Genomic DNA, 13,668 nt, shown 5'->3' with positions numbered 1-13,668 from the left:
ACCTAGTTTGAGGTCAGCTAATGTGAGTTACATTAGATATCGTGCTGAAAAGCACCACGCAAGGTTTAAAAGCTACAATCCATAATTCAGATGTTCTGTTTGCTTTGAAATGCAATTTTGGTCATTCCCAGAAAACTTGACATGACATTATCATCCCCAAGTTGAAATTCCAGAGATAGATATGACAAAAAAAAAAAGTAATCAAAAGAAAAACTGTATGCCTACTTCTTGATGCCTCTACAGGCATGTACAGATAACCAAATATATATACAGCTGTAGTCAGGCTTGACCAAGCCTTTAATGAAAATAGCCTCTGTATGCTTCAAAAAGTAAGTATGTGCTGTTCCATTAGAAAACTGTATTTATAAAAACTTTAACTGGAAAATCAGGCAAAGTTAGTACTGGGCTTGAGCAGAAATATGTTTGCAGTGAGTAAGAGAAACGCTTAAGAGAATTTGCACATGCCATATTTGTATAAAACAAAATACTCTGTCATGCTGTTTAATCGTCATTAGTACGATTCACATTAGTAAGTTTTGTACTTTACTTTTTTGGCTTTTCCCTGTGTTCATCAAACCTGAAAAACAATTTAACATCTTGATATTTTAAGTATATTTCAAGTTTGTGAAAAATATATTGAAATACTTGTTATGTGTATTTGTTATGTACGCCTTGTTACGTATAGTGAAGTACAAGGTGTGTATGCCTGGGATTACTGTGTGATAGATGACCCACTCCTAAGAAATACCTACAAAGTTCTGCCTTTCCTGTAATTATTAGTTAATCAGCTATGTGGCTATGTAGTCTACATAAAATGTGTAATTTATTTGTTGACTTATTATGGTATCTTTTCAAACTAATAAGAATTTATTACTTACTTATTATTATTTTACAATAAAGCAGCATGAATGTTTCTGCTGGGTTTCTGAAGCTACACCAAAAAAATCCTTTAAAAAAGTTCTTTCAAATCTAGATTAAAGCCAGTAATTAGTTCATCTGTTCATAGTTTTCATAAGTCTTGAAAAACTGAGATACAAAATCTGAGCTGGATAATTAAAACTGAACCCCTTTCCCCAAAACGGGTGTGATTCTGAGAGTCTGAGGGAGGGTCACTCTTACCAAGCCTTCAGTGGATTTTATGTTGGCGAGCTGCACAACCTCCAAATGTGCAGACTGGGACACCATGGGATCCGAGGAGAGCGAGATAATTTGGTCGCACACTTCAGACAGTGTTTTACACTGCAGAGGACACGTTAGGGATAAATACAATCTTCAGGCTTGCACATATTAGTTTAATTATTTCTTCGATAGAACAACATTTCAAACTCACCACATTCAGGATCTTGTTTTCTGTTTCATACACAGAGCAGTCCTGAGGAATATTCAGAAAGCACTGTTACCTCAAGAGAATTTGTCAAAATGAAGTTATTATTGGCATTTCTGCTGTAGGTGGATATAAGCAAAAACCGAGCAGCTTGGCACCTATAACCCCCAACACTCCCACACAGGCAGGCACAAACACAAAACAAATGAATCACCAATGCGGAGGCACATCTTTCCCTCTCTCTTTCACTCTGCCAGTCTTCCTCTCTCTCAGCCTTCAATTATTTTCCCTTTTGCCCTCTTTCACTCTCACTTTTAATGTTTTCCCACTTTAATTTTTCTCTTAACTCTATATAAACATTATATTCCACAGAGACCAACCTAAAACCTGTACAATTCTCTTAGTTTTAACTAGTCTTTAGAGGCTCTATATGACTGACAGACCCAGATACAATAAAATGAAACTGCAGTTTATGATAAGCATCTATCATTTCTATCACTTTAAAATATATTTTTAGGTCACTCTTTGAGGTGGCTCTAATTAGGATGCTGCTTTACATGAAAGCATATCTGACAGATGAGAAACAAGTTGTGAAGTAGTCAAGTCCAATTTCAGCTTCTCATTATCACTGACAGCTGCAAATTCTAAAACTAATAAAAAAGCAGGATGTACTGAAAGGGGAAAAAATTGTGTAAATGTATATCTGCTTTAGGGTTTAGAAAGATTTTAAATGTATGCAGGGAATGAAGAAACATTTTTGAGATTTCATTTTAAAAATCATAAGCACATTTACCAAAGAACCAGGTATTTTTCCAATTCTGCCATTATACTTTAATATGGATCAGCTTCCTTTTTTCTGACAGAGGCTTTGTGATGATCCCAAGTTTGCTCTGTACAGTATGAAGTAATACAGTACAACAGGATATGATACAATAAATCATTTCATATTTGTTACCTGTTGTACAATTGTAGTGAGCTCAAGACATAGCTGGATAACATTGTTTCTGGTCACAGAGTAATCTGCCACTGCTGCAAATGGAGATCTGAAAAAGAAAGAGCACCTGGAATGAACCATTAGATCATTCTTCCTTTGAGACTCAGTCACTGGTAAATTTTACATATTTTTTTTACCGGCATTTCTCCCTTTACATTTTAGGATTCCTCACATTTCTGCCTATGTTAGTCTGTTTTGGGGGTTTTATTTTGGAATGTGACGTCTGTAATGCTTTTAACACATTTAATAATATTCACATTTCTCCTAAGGCCGAGAGCAGCTGACGTAGAGCAGAGATTATTAGTTGCTGTTCTGCTTTTTCCAAATAACCTCACAAGTGCGTTATATACCCCGGTGAACAAATGCAGCTTCGACTCCCACATTTCTATTTGTACAATTTGGTCAACAATTAAGCATTTTCAAACATGAAATGAAGCACGGATTAGTGAATTTTAATTGGGATGAATGCTGTAAATCATGTCAGCTATAATGGGGGAAAGGCACAGCAAATCACTTTGTTATTTTTGCTGAACGTTGTCAGCTTTGAACTTCCAAATTCATCAAACACAAACAGACACAAACACACAGACTGGCACAATCCCACAGGGAAGCAAGGATAAAGAGACATATAAATAGACTTTCTTGGTGTCTTTTTGGCCACCCTGTCAAAATCTACTTATGTAAGACTTTTACTCATCTTTTCTTGTCAAATGATTGGTCATGGACATTACACAGAAAAACAAAACCAGTCTGTATCTGTTAAAAAAACAAATCCCAAATCAGACTACATGTACCAATGCACGTAAACAGGACTGTCTCATTCCTGTTTGATGTCAGAGTTATATATTTATAATTAATTAAAATTATTATTATATCTTTTTGCTTGCAATTAGCACGGTTGTAAGTTTGCATCTAAGACAAATCTAAGGAAATGTATGCAAGAATATACCCAGTATGCATATAAATATGTGTCCATGTGAACCTGTATTTATGTGTGTGTGTGTAGTTGTAAATGGGACCAGTACCTGAATCTACACAGCTCTATGGGGCCCTTTTTCACAGTGTGCGTCCACATGTTTACACATGACTTACCAAATGTTTAAATTCATCTTTTTGCAAATCTCACCTGTCAAGCCACGCTAAAAGGCTTTTGGCAGCAGCAATGAGGTCCACCACTGAAGTTAGAAAGTCGTTGGGCAGCTTGCGGGTGGCTCGGCCGTCGTAATGGCCACTGCGCCGCCTGCCTGTGATGAAATTCTGCAGGTTCTTGGCAGATGCGTTAAGCTTATGAGAAAGCGTTTTGAGATTCTCAGTCTCCAGCCCATAATTCTAGAGGGGAGAGGAAAGTAAATTCACTGTGTTTGACCAGTTTGTCAGTGTTTGCTTTCACTGTGACACATTCCAAGAATATCCCCAGCCTGGAGATAGAAACCAATTGTTCTCTGATGGCACTTTATGAATAGGAATACTACAGCCGACCAGCCCACCACGCTCCACAACAGAAAGGCTCCACATATGATGAAAATGTGTGAAACCAGCTGTCACTTTGCACGCCTGAGCATCGTTGAGCGCTCATTACACTTTGCGGCTAACTGCACGTGTAGGCCTATGGGCAGCTATCATGTCATGGGTTTCTTGGGAGGGGAGAGCGCAGCAGGAGGGCCACTAATCATATTTAATACAGCAGTGCCTGAGAGACTTAAAACTAAATCCCAGTTACGTAAGAAGCTTTAGGGCTGAAGCAGGGCCCCCTGTGCAGCGATGCAAGATGAGTGGACTTTAGATTCAGATTGCATCTGTGACCTTAGTCTGGTAATCTCCACCCAGTTTTTCTATAGATCTCAAGAGTTAACACAAACCCATGTCCAACTTTATTGCACCTTGTCTCTGTTATTTCTGCTTCTCGTTTATCATTTACCATCTTTTACTTTTATATTACTATTACTGCAGTCTAACTTTCTTTGGTTCAAAAACAGAAAATTTGAATTAAATACTGGAATTATATGTGCAAGTGAATATAAAAAAAAACTCAAAATAAAGGAAATTATTAGGAGAGAAAATTATTTAGCTGGATGCTAAAGACACCTTACAAAAAGACTTTACATTTTAATTTCCTCTTGTGGTAAACTGGACAGCATGGCCAGAGTAAGTATTCTCAATTAGATGCAAAGCATTTATATGATTCACCCTTAGACACCTGAGCCACTGAGCATCCAATCCAACACCAAATAGTTCTTTCGTGTAGCTCCTGTTAAATAAAGTGAAAATTTTCCAAACCCCAACATAATCAGTACAAACTGCTTAATGGTATTTGTCCCTTATTTCAAACAATCAAACAGTTATTTTATAAATAATCTAAGAGTAAGTAAAAGAGTAAAAAACAATAATAAATTACTTCATCAATCAAATCGTGTTTTCCAGAGTAAATAAATTGTAACATTTTCACTGCAAATTTTAAGCACCAATATGGACATTTTTAGTAAGTAGGGTCTAAAAATATGTTCACATTGACGGACAAAAGAGAACATTTGGGAACAGCTATCCTGGGAAAACCTCCATTTAAGAAAAAATGTTCCTTAAATGAAGCAAAGCCTCCAAGCTAGTTCAGAAACACAGCTCAAGCTGCTCTGCGTCACTCTCCTTGCGTCATATACCAAATATACCTTCCTGATCTGGTGGTCTATTTAAGCTACATAACTTCCCATCTCTCCGTCTGACATGCTAGTGCCGCTGCCGAATCGCCTTCTGTTTTACCCCCTTTACGCTCCAGGGATATATTTGCTCATGAGTCCCCAGTTTTATATGTAACATATTTGCACACAGAGACCAGAATCTGCTTCCAGTGCATTTTTTAATCTGTAGCATGATTGCACTATATATTCGTTCATTTTAATGCCGTTCATTTGGCCACTACATGACTGACCACTAAATCTTACATTCTCGTGTTAGAAACAAGTCGAGGTCTCTACTCTGGATGCAGTAACATCCAGAATGAATGTTATAAGGAGAATAATTATGCTCTAGCTACTCCAGCTGCACATTAGCCAAATCAGCAGAACAGCAATCTATCATGCTGACACTAACAAAACTTGTGTTTTGGGGAACTAAGAGCAGAAATCCCTTCGAGATGAAGCAGTAATCCATGTCAACACTAACGACAGTTGTAAGATTTGCCTGTGGAAGATCTTTTGGCCAGATTAGTAACTCTGGTAGATTTGCTGTGATGTTTAAAAATTGGGGCCTAAAGCAATCCTATCTACATCCACTTATTCCTGGAATGACTGATTTCGTTAACTGACAGTCTTTGCAGTGATAATAACAATATAGAAATTGCATCATTACTAAATATATCAACTGCTTACTGGAAAATATCTTTATTCTGTAACTTGTTATCTTCACTGACTTGTTAAATGATTTCACAGAGCTGCAGAGGTGCCAAATGTTCGACAGAAACTTCATCCGACAGCACTGACTTTCCAAAGTGACAGTAGAAAGTAGTGGGAAGATGGTGTGGGAAACTTGGACTCACCAGAGCACAGAGTAAGTCCACAGCCTCCAGTATCAGCTCCTGGTGGCCAATTCTGGATACTCCCAAATCTTCCAGCTCCTGGTGGGTGATACGCAGCAGCTGCTCCCCCCCTACTTTCTCCTTCTCAAAGGTCTTGATGTACTGCTGCAGGCAGTCGTCCAGCCCTTGGGGGAACACAAAGGACAAGAAAACTTTCAGCACAGCTCGAAAGCATGAATTTTTATTTGCAGACTGCATCAGATTTTCAGATTTCTTGTGAAACCACTGTTTGCATTATGCATTCTAACAGGACTTGATATCACTTGCTTTGCCAGAATATGTGCTGTAAATCTGTAAAGTGTGAGCACAGGTTGTATTTTGCTGTGTGCGAGTGTGAAGCAGTCTGTGTCAAGACAAGAAATCTGACACACTCCCCCTCGTCAACAGTTCTGAGCTGCATTTTCAGCTTCAAACCAGAAAACGCTTTCAGCTAGAAAGAAGCTATGTAGGTGTGCTCGAGTTGTTTTACATATTCAGCTACTGCAGCAGGTGTGAAATCTTTTGGAGAAATAGTTGATGAAGCGCAGCGGACGAAAACAAACTAAGTGATTCTGTAACTTCTGTCTGCGTCAACAGACACCCTGAAATGTATGACTAGAAACTGTTTTCTAAAAAGTATATACACAGGGTAAATCAAAAACTTACAAAAAAAAACAAAGTCTATTACCAAAGCATCCCAAGAAAAGCCTTCAAAAAATACCTCAAGCCGTGATGAGGGGGCCGAGCAGTTCAGTAGGTGATAAGGGGGCCTAACAGTCCCCATGGCAACTTCTTTTGATCATGTTAAAAGCATGGCTGTGAGCTCTGATTGGAAAAATGTGTTTTTGCTTATTGCACATCCCCAGTGGTGATTTTTCTTCACGAACAACCAAAGGAAGGACTGCAAAGTCCATACACCTGTTCTGAAGAAAATACATGTTGCCACTGCCTTACGATCTTACAGTTAGGTTGAAAGGTCTCATAATTAGTTTTAAGGCTAATAATTCAAGAGGTATCTGCTTATTGGAGTCCCAAATAATGGTAAAAGCCACAAATTTGCAAACATGCTCTGGAGTCCACGTACCACGCTTGGTTTTGTTTTTGATTGATCAAAGCATTGAGGAGGTAAGACCTCACTTCCAGTTTATCAGTTTAGCTAATACTTATGCCAGTACTTTTGAAAAGTTAAACTAAAAAACTAGGCTTGATCTGAAGATCATCTTTGCCAGTTTTTGTATAGACTGTTTTAAGTCTGTCACATTTTTTGTGATAATCTAATATGGCAGCGTGTCCCCGGAGTGCGATTTGAACTTGAAAGGTTGATCTGAGGACTTGATCATATGGTTGAATGGTTAGGAGAGGAGTGCATAAAAGCAACTCTAACTTTAACCCACTGATCCTCGAGGTGTTAGCATTAAACATTGAAAAGAATCAGGAGACTGCCGCAGTTATTGATGGCGTGTCTCTGTAATGCATGAAAGTATTTACTTCAGAAGCTGCACTGTATCCCGATGATGTAAATTATGTTGCAAATCGAGTATGCAGAATCATGTTGCATAAACTAAACCACAATTTGATTTATTTTCTATATGAAATTTGATTTGATAATTGATGTTTCTGCCTCAGGCTTCCTAGAAACTCATTTACTCATTGTTACTCATGTTTTATTCACTTTCAGATCAAGCAAACACATTAATAAATGAGCTACAAGGGAGCAGCTTTTGTATTGCTTTTCCTATACATTTAATCTTCTCAGGCCCTATTTCTCCCTTTTCACTCTCTTTCTCTTTAACACACACAGGGTTAGTTCTTTCCTCGTCTTGTCTTTTTATTGCAGTGGACCAATCATATACATGTGTCTCAGTGCTAAGCTTCAATCCCATCAAGCATTCAGATCAGGTTTAGCTGGCAGCTAAACGGTCGAGAGGAAACATAGGGAGTTTCATGGTTTTGCATAACATTTAAAGGCTTAACTAATGAGCCTCTTTACCAAGTTAATTGAGACTCATCATGTCAATGAAGTATTCCCCATGTTGCCATAGAAACCACAAAGCAGGTTTTTTGGCAGGGGTTCTCGCTGACCGTGGGGTAATATAAAGAAATAAGAAAGGGGAGAACATGATAGTTTGCAAAAAGTGACTACATGCTAGCATGAGATATTGAGCTGGTGAAGTTATCGGCTACTTTAGCATTTAAAAACTCCCAGAGCGTTTCACATTTCTAAATGACATTATAAAGCATCTTGTGGATATGTGCTGTATAAATGATTTTTACTATAAATAAAAGGGGAACATGGCACAAAATGGCACTAATAGTCTCTATTCTCTATTTTTCCATTGAAATCTGCCATGTTTTGTTTCATATTTTTGCTGAAAGCTTTATGCAAAAGGACAATGTGCAATAGAAATCCCTTTTTGGTGGAATGGAAAGACATCTCAGCCACATCAATTTTCCTGTCTCTTGCATGTCAGTCAGATTATCAGGCACGCCGAGGAGAAATTAAAAGCACAGCGCTGACACATTATGATCTCCATTCTAGATAATCCACTGGCATTGTAAGGAGAGAGAGCTCTTTAGGGCGGTTAAGCATTGTTATTATGGATCTGTGTTGATCTGACTTGTCATTGATCGCTGTCGTCGTCTGTGTTAGACAAGAAGACAGTGAGGGTTTGCACTGAAAGATAAAAACTGATATGCCTTGCAAGACAACAAATATGTTCATGCGCAGATAATCCTAAAACTGCGTTAGGTTTGTACTTTAAAAACACCCAGACAGTACAAAGTGCAACACTGCATTGAAATGCACATATTTTATGTGTTTGCACTGATACCCTTCACCTAGTAAGAACCAATTTCCAGTCAAGCTGGAATTCTTTTCGCTTTTGTGATGAGGATCTATTCTTTAAAGCAGCTTGGGAATAAAGCGTCTAGCTCACACAAAACACTAACAGGGGGTGGAGAGTGGGACTGTGGGAAGGTCACGGGGTGCCCCTATTTGGCCTCCTGTGACATCACGGAGCGGGTATGGTAATAATGGAACCTGTGAATGCTAACGACAAAACGCTGCCAGTCCTCCGGGTTCGATAATGGATGCGAGACAAGAATGAAACCCCCTCCACCCCATCGTTTCCTCTGTTTCAGTGTCTCTCCGTGCCACTCACTCCCTCACTTTAAATTACCATTACTGGGCTCTAGGCACAAGAACTGTCTCTGCTCCACTTGTCAAATGTGGGACACTGAAGAGTCCTCTCTCGTTTCCAATCTCCACTCCTTGCTCTTTACATACCTCACTTGTGCCACCAGCGTATTTACAGATCATCTTGGATCTCGTTTAAAACTATTGCGGACATTCAATTTCAGCCCATCTCAGCGTCTAATCATCCCTGTGTGTCTCTATAAATAAAGCTGCACATGGATCTTGTTTCCTTTCTGAGCAAGCATCCACTCCTAAACAGCCTGTTTATAAGGCCACATCAGATTGAGGTACAATCTGTAATACACAACTCATACTAAGAACCGTCTGATCCTTGCAATCATGACATATCTGAGCCAGCAGAAAAGGCCTACAGGCTTAGAATAATAATGCTCGCTTGTGTGTATGTGCATATGTGCATGTGTGTGTTGAGGCGGTAAAGATGCAGGCCTATGGATGTGTATGTTTCATCTGAAACAGGCCATTGCCTGACACGTGAGCACGTGGCTTTGAAAAACAACACACGTCGCAGGAGCGCTTATGTGTGTTAAAAGACAAATACACAGGCAGATCGCGTCCTCCCACTGAGTATAAGGTCTCCTCTTACATTTCTATCACATTTCCCCTCAAAGTACCAACTTTGTAATGCAAACAGACAAAAAAGCAGCATGGCTAATGAGAAATCTGTGCCCTGAAAGTATTCCTTACAGTCTGTGGAAGTAAATCCTCCACAGCTGTTTGGGACATTTATAGATCTTTGGAGCCTGAATAAGCGGACAAATTTCCTCAAAGGAGCCGCTCATCCGACAGCTGTACTGAGACTAGCGGATGATGAATTAATTGCAACAACAACTGTATGTCTATCTAACCCCTTTCCAGCCCTCAATTCGGTCTAAATGTCACAGTCTCTCTCTCTCAAGACGAAAATCTTAAGAGTGCTTCATCACCAAACTGAACCTCATTATTCTGCTGGAGGATCCCTGAAAAATGAAAAAAAAAGAATGTTTTGATTCGCATTTAAGTGATTTTTGTGGGGATTTTATGTTTTGTTTTGTTTTTTTGAGTGAATAATCTTTATGATAGGCTTCAGGATTTAGGTACCCTTGGGAGGTTTTGAAACTACTTGAAGCTCATCTAAGTCAGCTGTGACTTCTTAATGACTTGAGCATCTGTGGATAAACATATCACAGATGGCTGTACAAGCTCTGATAGTGTACTGCTCTGCCAGCTCTGTTTTTATTCTGTGCACATGCAAAGCCTGGTCAATAACTCGAACCTCTTTTTCTTTCCTCCTCCACACAGATTCTGCACCCAGATCCAGAGAGGGGAAATCATTCGTGTGTAATTACTAGATCTCCGCTACAACCATCTGCGAGGCAGCCTTATGTTAACAATGACCACCGCAGGACACAATAGACGGGTTTTCCGTGTAGAGCTGTTTGAATCTGAGAACATCTTTTTAAAAGGAGTGTGTCGGGGGGGGGGGCAAGACGTCTGCAAGCTAGAAGTGCTTGAAAAAAAAAAGATCGATTAACTGATTTAAGGCTGTGATTAAAAGCTTCCCGAAGCTGCAAGGCGACGAGGCGAAACCCCGAGGCTCAGCAGGTGTTTTGGCATCTCGAGTCAGTCTGTGTTGAAATGCATTTCAGCGCAACACCACACATGCGATTCACTGCAGCGCAGCAGTTTAATGGTAATCGCGTTTGATGTCTTACCTTTCATCCAGTCAACCACCTGACTAGAGCTCCACTTGCTCACGGGCTCCATAACCAGTGCCATGGTAGAAGTTTGTCTTCGCGCTTGACAAAAGAAAAAAAAATCCCACGCACACACTCCCCACAAACCAAACTCCCCACCCAAAACGTTAAAAAAAACAAATAGAAAGAAAATTAGAAAAGATATTAAAATAGGCTTGATTCAGTGACCATCTAAAGTCTTCTGTGATTGGTTTGAGTATTTACAAACAAATCGAGGTAGGTCCAAAAGGTCCAAAATGTCGCTGTGAGAAGCCCGAGTGCAGCTCGGCGGACTTGTGCACATTCATGTGCTCTTCACTTGCTTGAAAGAGCTCTTTTACTTGTGATTCATGTCAGGCTCGGATGCTGGTGGGTCGCTGCTGCCCGACCCCTCTTCCAAAATGCATCCCAGTACCATCCAGAGCGGAGAACAACGCGCAGACTGTTACTTCACACTGGCGTCTGGGAAGGATGGGTTCGCTCTGAGCATCCTCCCTCATACACAGACATGGAGTCATAGCTTTCACCGCGCGGAGTGTACCCTCTGTATGTGGTGTGATTAATGCCACAAGAAGCCAGGAGGAGTGCGAGCGGGGTGGGGTGGGGGCTGTTAATGGGAATGAATGGATCCAGATTATAAGGGATTTTGATAAGAAGAAGTGCTGGATCCATGTAAAGCTTTTGGAGTGGCAGAACTTATTTGCCATGTTTTTAGCAAAGCACTCATCAACCACAGCCCACAGGAAAGCAGTGGTAATAAAAATGTAAATAAAAAAATTAAAAGTGATTTGTATATTAGCTTGTATTCTTTAATTAGAAAAACCCTACAAAATCTTATCTAGAAAATCGTGACTCTAGTCAAGTATATAAGTTTTGATAAACATCTAGAAAGATAAAGGTACATAATAGAGGTTGGCACTTAATTCCAAAATCTTTCTGGATCATTTGAAAATTGAATTGTACTTTTTATTTCTTTTGGTTAAATATCAATAAATACTAATTTTACCGTTTATCTTCAGGGGGCTACAGTTCAAGAAGACACCCAGACCCACGAGTCACCAGTGTTTAGGCTAGAAACTAAACCCCACTGATTAATCAGTTGGCTAATATTACTGACCAGTGGTAGATATTTGTCAATTATCTATTGACATGGTATTTATAACAGCTGATAAATTAAAAATTGAAAAGTAAAGAAGAGATGGAAGAAGCATTCCATGAGTGTTGAGATTGCATAGTTTGTCCACCAGAGGGTGTGCTGCATCACCTGTTGGCCATATTTCTTTGTAACACAACAGAATCAGGCAGTGTGTAAACAAGTAAATTAATAACTACAGACAACAAATATTACAGAAATCAGCTCTGTCTTCACCACAACAGATTTGCATTGAGGCGGTCCAACTGTAAATCTACTTCTCCACTTTCTCATCACTCCTGAACAAAATCTTGAGACTCCTCCACTTGGGGCAACGACTCATTCCCAGCTTAGGATGCTGTTTCCACTCATTCCCAGCTGAGAATCAAAGCCTCTCTAAATCTCATCCCAGCCACTTCACACTCAGCTGCAAACCAATCCAGTACGAGCTGAAGGTCTTCGCTCCATGAAGCCAGTACCGTGTCATCTGTAAACAGTAAATATGTATCCCGAGGCATCTGCGTTAGACATCGAGCAGTTTTGGCCAATGACAAATAGAAATGAGCCTTAGTATATGTATCATTTTTTATAAAAATATTTTATAAATACTTTAGTTTGTATTATTTTTATTATCAATAAAATGCTAGGTCCAAAAAATACATTAGAAAATCTAGAAAAGTACTCACAGAAAGAGCCCAATGAGACACTGTCAAATGCTACTGAACTGAGGAGTCAATGCCACACTTGACCCTATTCGCTATTATGCAATAAGAACCCGAAACCATGTTTTCAAATGCAGATGTGGTTGTCTGTGTTACTGTGTTTGTGTCCATGTTTCCATAACAGTTTTCCAACCACACCACTGTGGTCACATTTTTTTTTAAAAAAGTGTTCACAAAATTAGTTACACATATAATGTTTAGGAAATGCTGCACTTAAAGGGACCTTTGTCGTTAATATCCTATGCTTTCCCCCACAGGGCATAAGCTTTTGCAGCGCTGATAACAGGCATGCTGCTTGGGAAAAGAGAACAGCCTGCTTTTTGTCTTCTGAACACTGCCGCAATCTGACGACGACGCGTCATTACACATGCCACTAACTCCATTAGGCAGAGTGGGTATTCTGGGAACCACTTCTCCTCTTTTCCTTTCAGGCCCTGGGGCACTAATCACCCCTCATACAGGCCACTGTTTCCTCCTGCTGTCTTTGTCGCTGCTCACGCCTCCATCACACAAAGCGCAGTGTAGTGGAAACAACGATCACCACCGAGACAAGGATGATGACATGTACCTGTGTTTTTTTTTCATGTATGGGTAAACAGCTTCGGGGGGAAAGCTTAGTGCCTGGAATTGGTAATTCTGCATTTTAACTAAGTGCAGTAACATATAAATACACATTTTTTTAAATTAAAATAGAAATTAACTGATGAGGCATATATATATATATATATATATATATATATATATATATATATATGATGAAAAATGGCACAAAAAAATTACAGGAATTAAAAAAAATACTCCTCTTAAGGTTAATGAACAACATAATGTTGCTTTTTTTTTTTAAATCCACAGTTGAGTGATTTAGATGTCAGAATAAGCACCCAGATAGGCGGAAGTAGATTAAGCTGGGATCCAAGATCATTGCAAATAATAGTGGTACTCCCAGAAGAACTCAGTGCTATCAGGAAACAGTCCTTATCATTACACAATTGCAATAAAGCATTTGCATTGCACTCATGA

General features: G+C 39.3%; 1 protein-coding gene across 8 annotated transcripts in view; it reads right to left on the bottom strand.

Moving 5' to 3' along the window:
* The window catches only part of LOC146378889 (connector enhancer of kinase suppressor of ras 2-like), a 31,178-nt gene extending 19,852 nt beyond the window's left edge, over positions 1-11,326 (bottom strand). For 2 of the 8 annotated variants that reach the window (XM_084942016.1, XM_084942017.1), the window contains exons 1-6: positions 10,774-11,325; positions 5,848-6,011; positions 3,445-3,647; positions 2,280-2,385; positions 1,331-1,372; positions 1,120-1,239 (exon numbers count right to left, since the gene is read on the bottom strand). In XM_084942016.1, the coding sequence (XP_084798142.1) occupies positions 1,120-1,239; positions 1,331-1,372; positions 2,280-2,385; positions 3,445-3,647; positions 5,848-6,011; positions 10,774-10,837 (699 nt within the window). In that variant the 5' untranslated portion in view covers positions 10,838-11,325. Of the gene's footprint in view, positions 1-1,119; positions 1,240-1,330; positions 1,373-2,279; positions 2,386-3,444; positions 3,648-5,847; positions 6,012-10,773 lie in introns of all 8 variants that reach the window. The other 6 variants (XM_084942019.1, XM_084942021.1, XM_084942022.1 and 3 more) reach the window with 5 other exon arrangements.
* Between the last annotated feature and the right edge of the window lie 2,342 nt (positions 11,327-13,668).

Source organism: Perissodus microlepis, chromosome 10 (genome assembly GCF_051167445.1).
Source record: "Perissodus microlepis isolate ML-2025 ecotype Zambia chromosome 10, ASM5116744v1, whole genome shotgun sequence".
NCBI classification, from domain to species: domain Eukaryota; kingdom Metazoa; phylum Chordata; class Actinopteri; order Cichliformes; family Cichlidae; genus Perissodus; species Perissodus microlepis.
The sequence above is the reverse complement of the archived record's forward strand: the minus strand, read 5'-3'. Positions and strand labels throughout refer to the sequence as shown.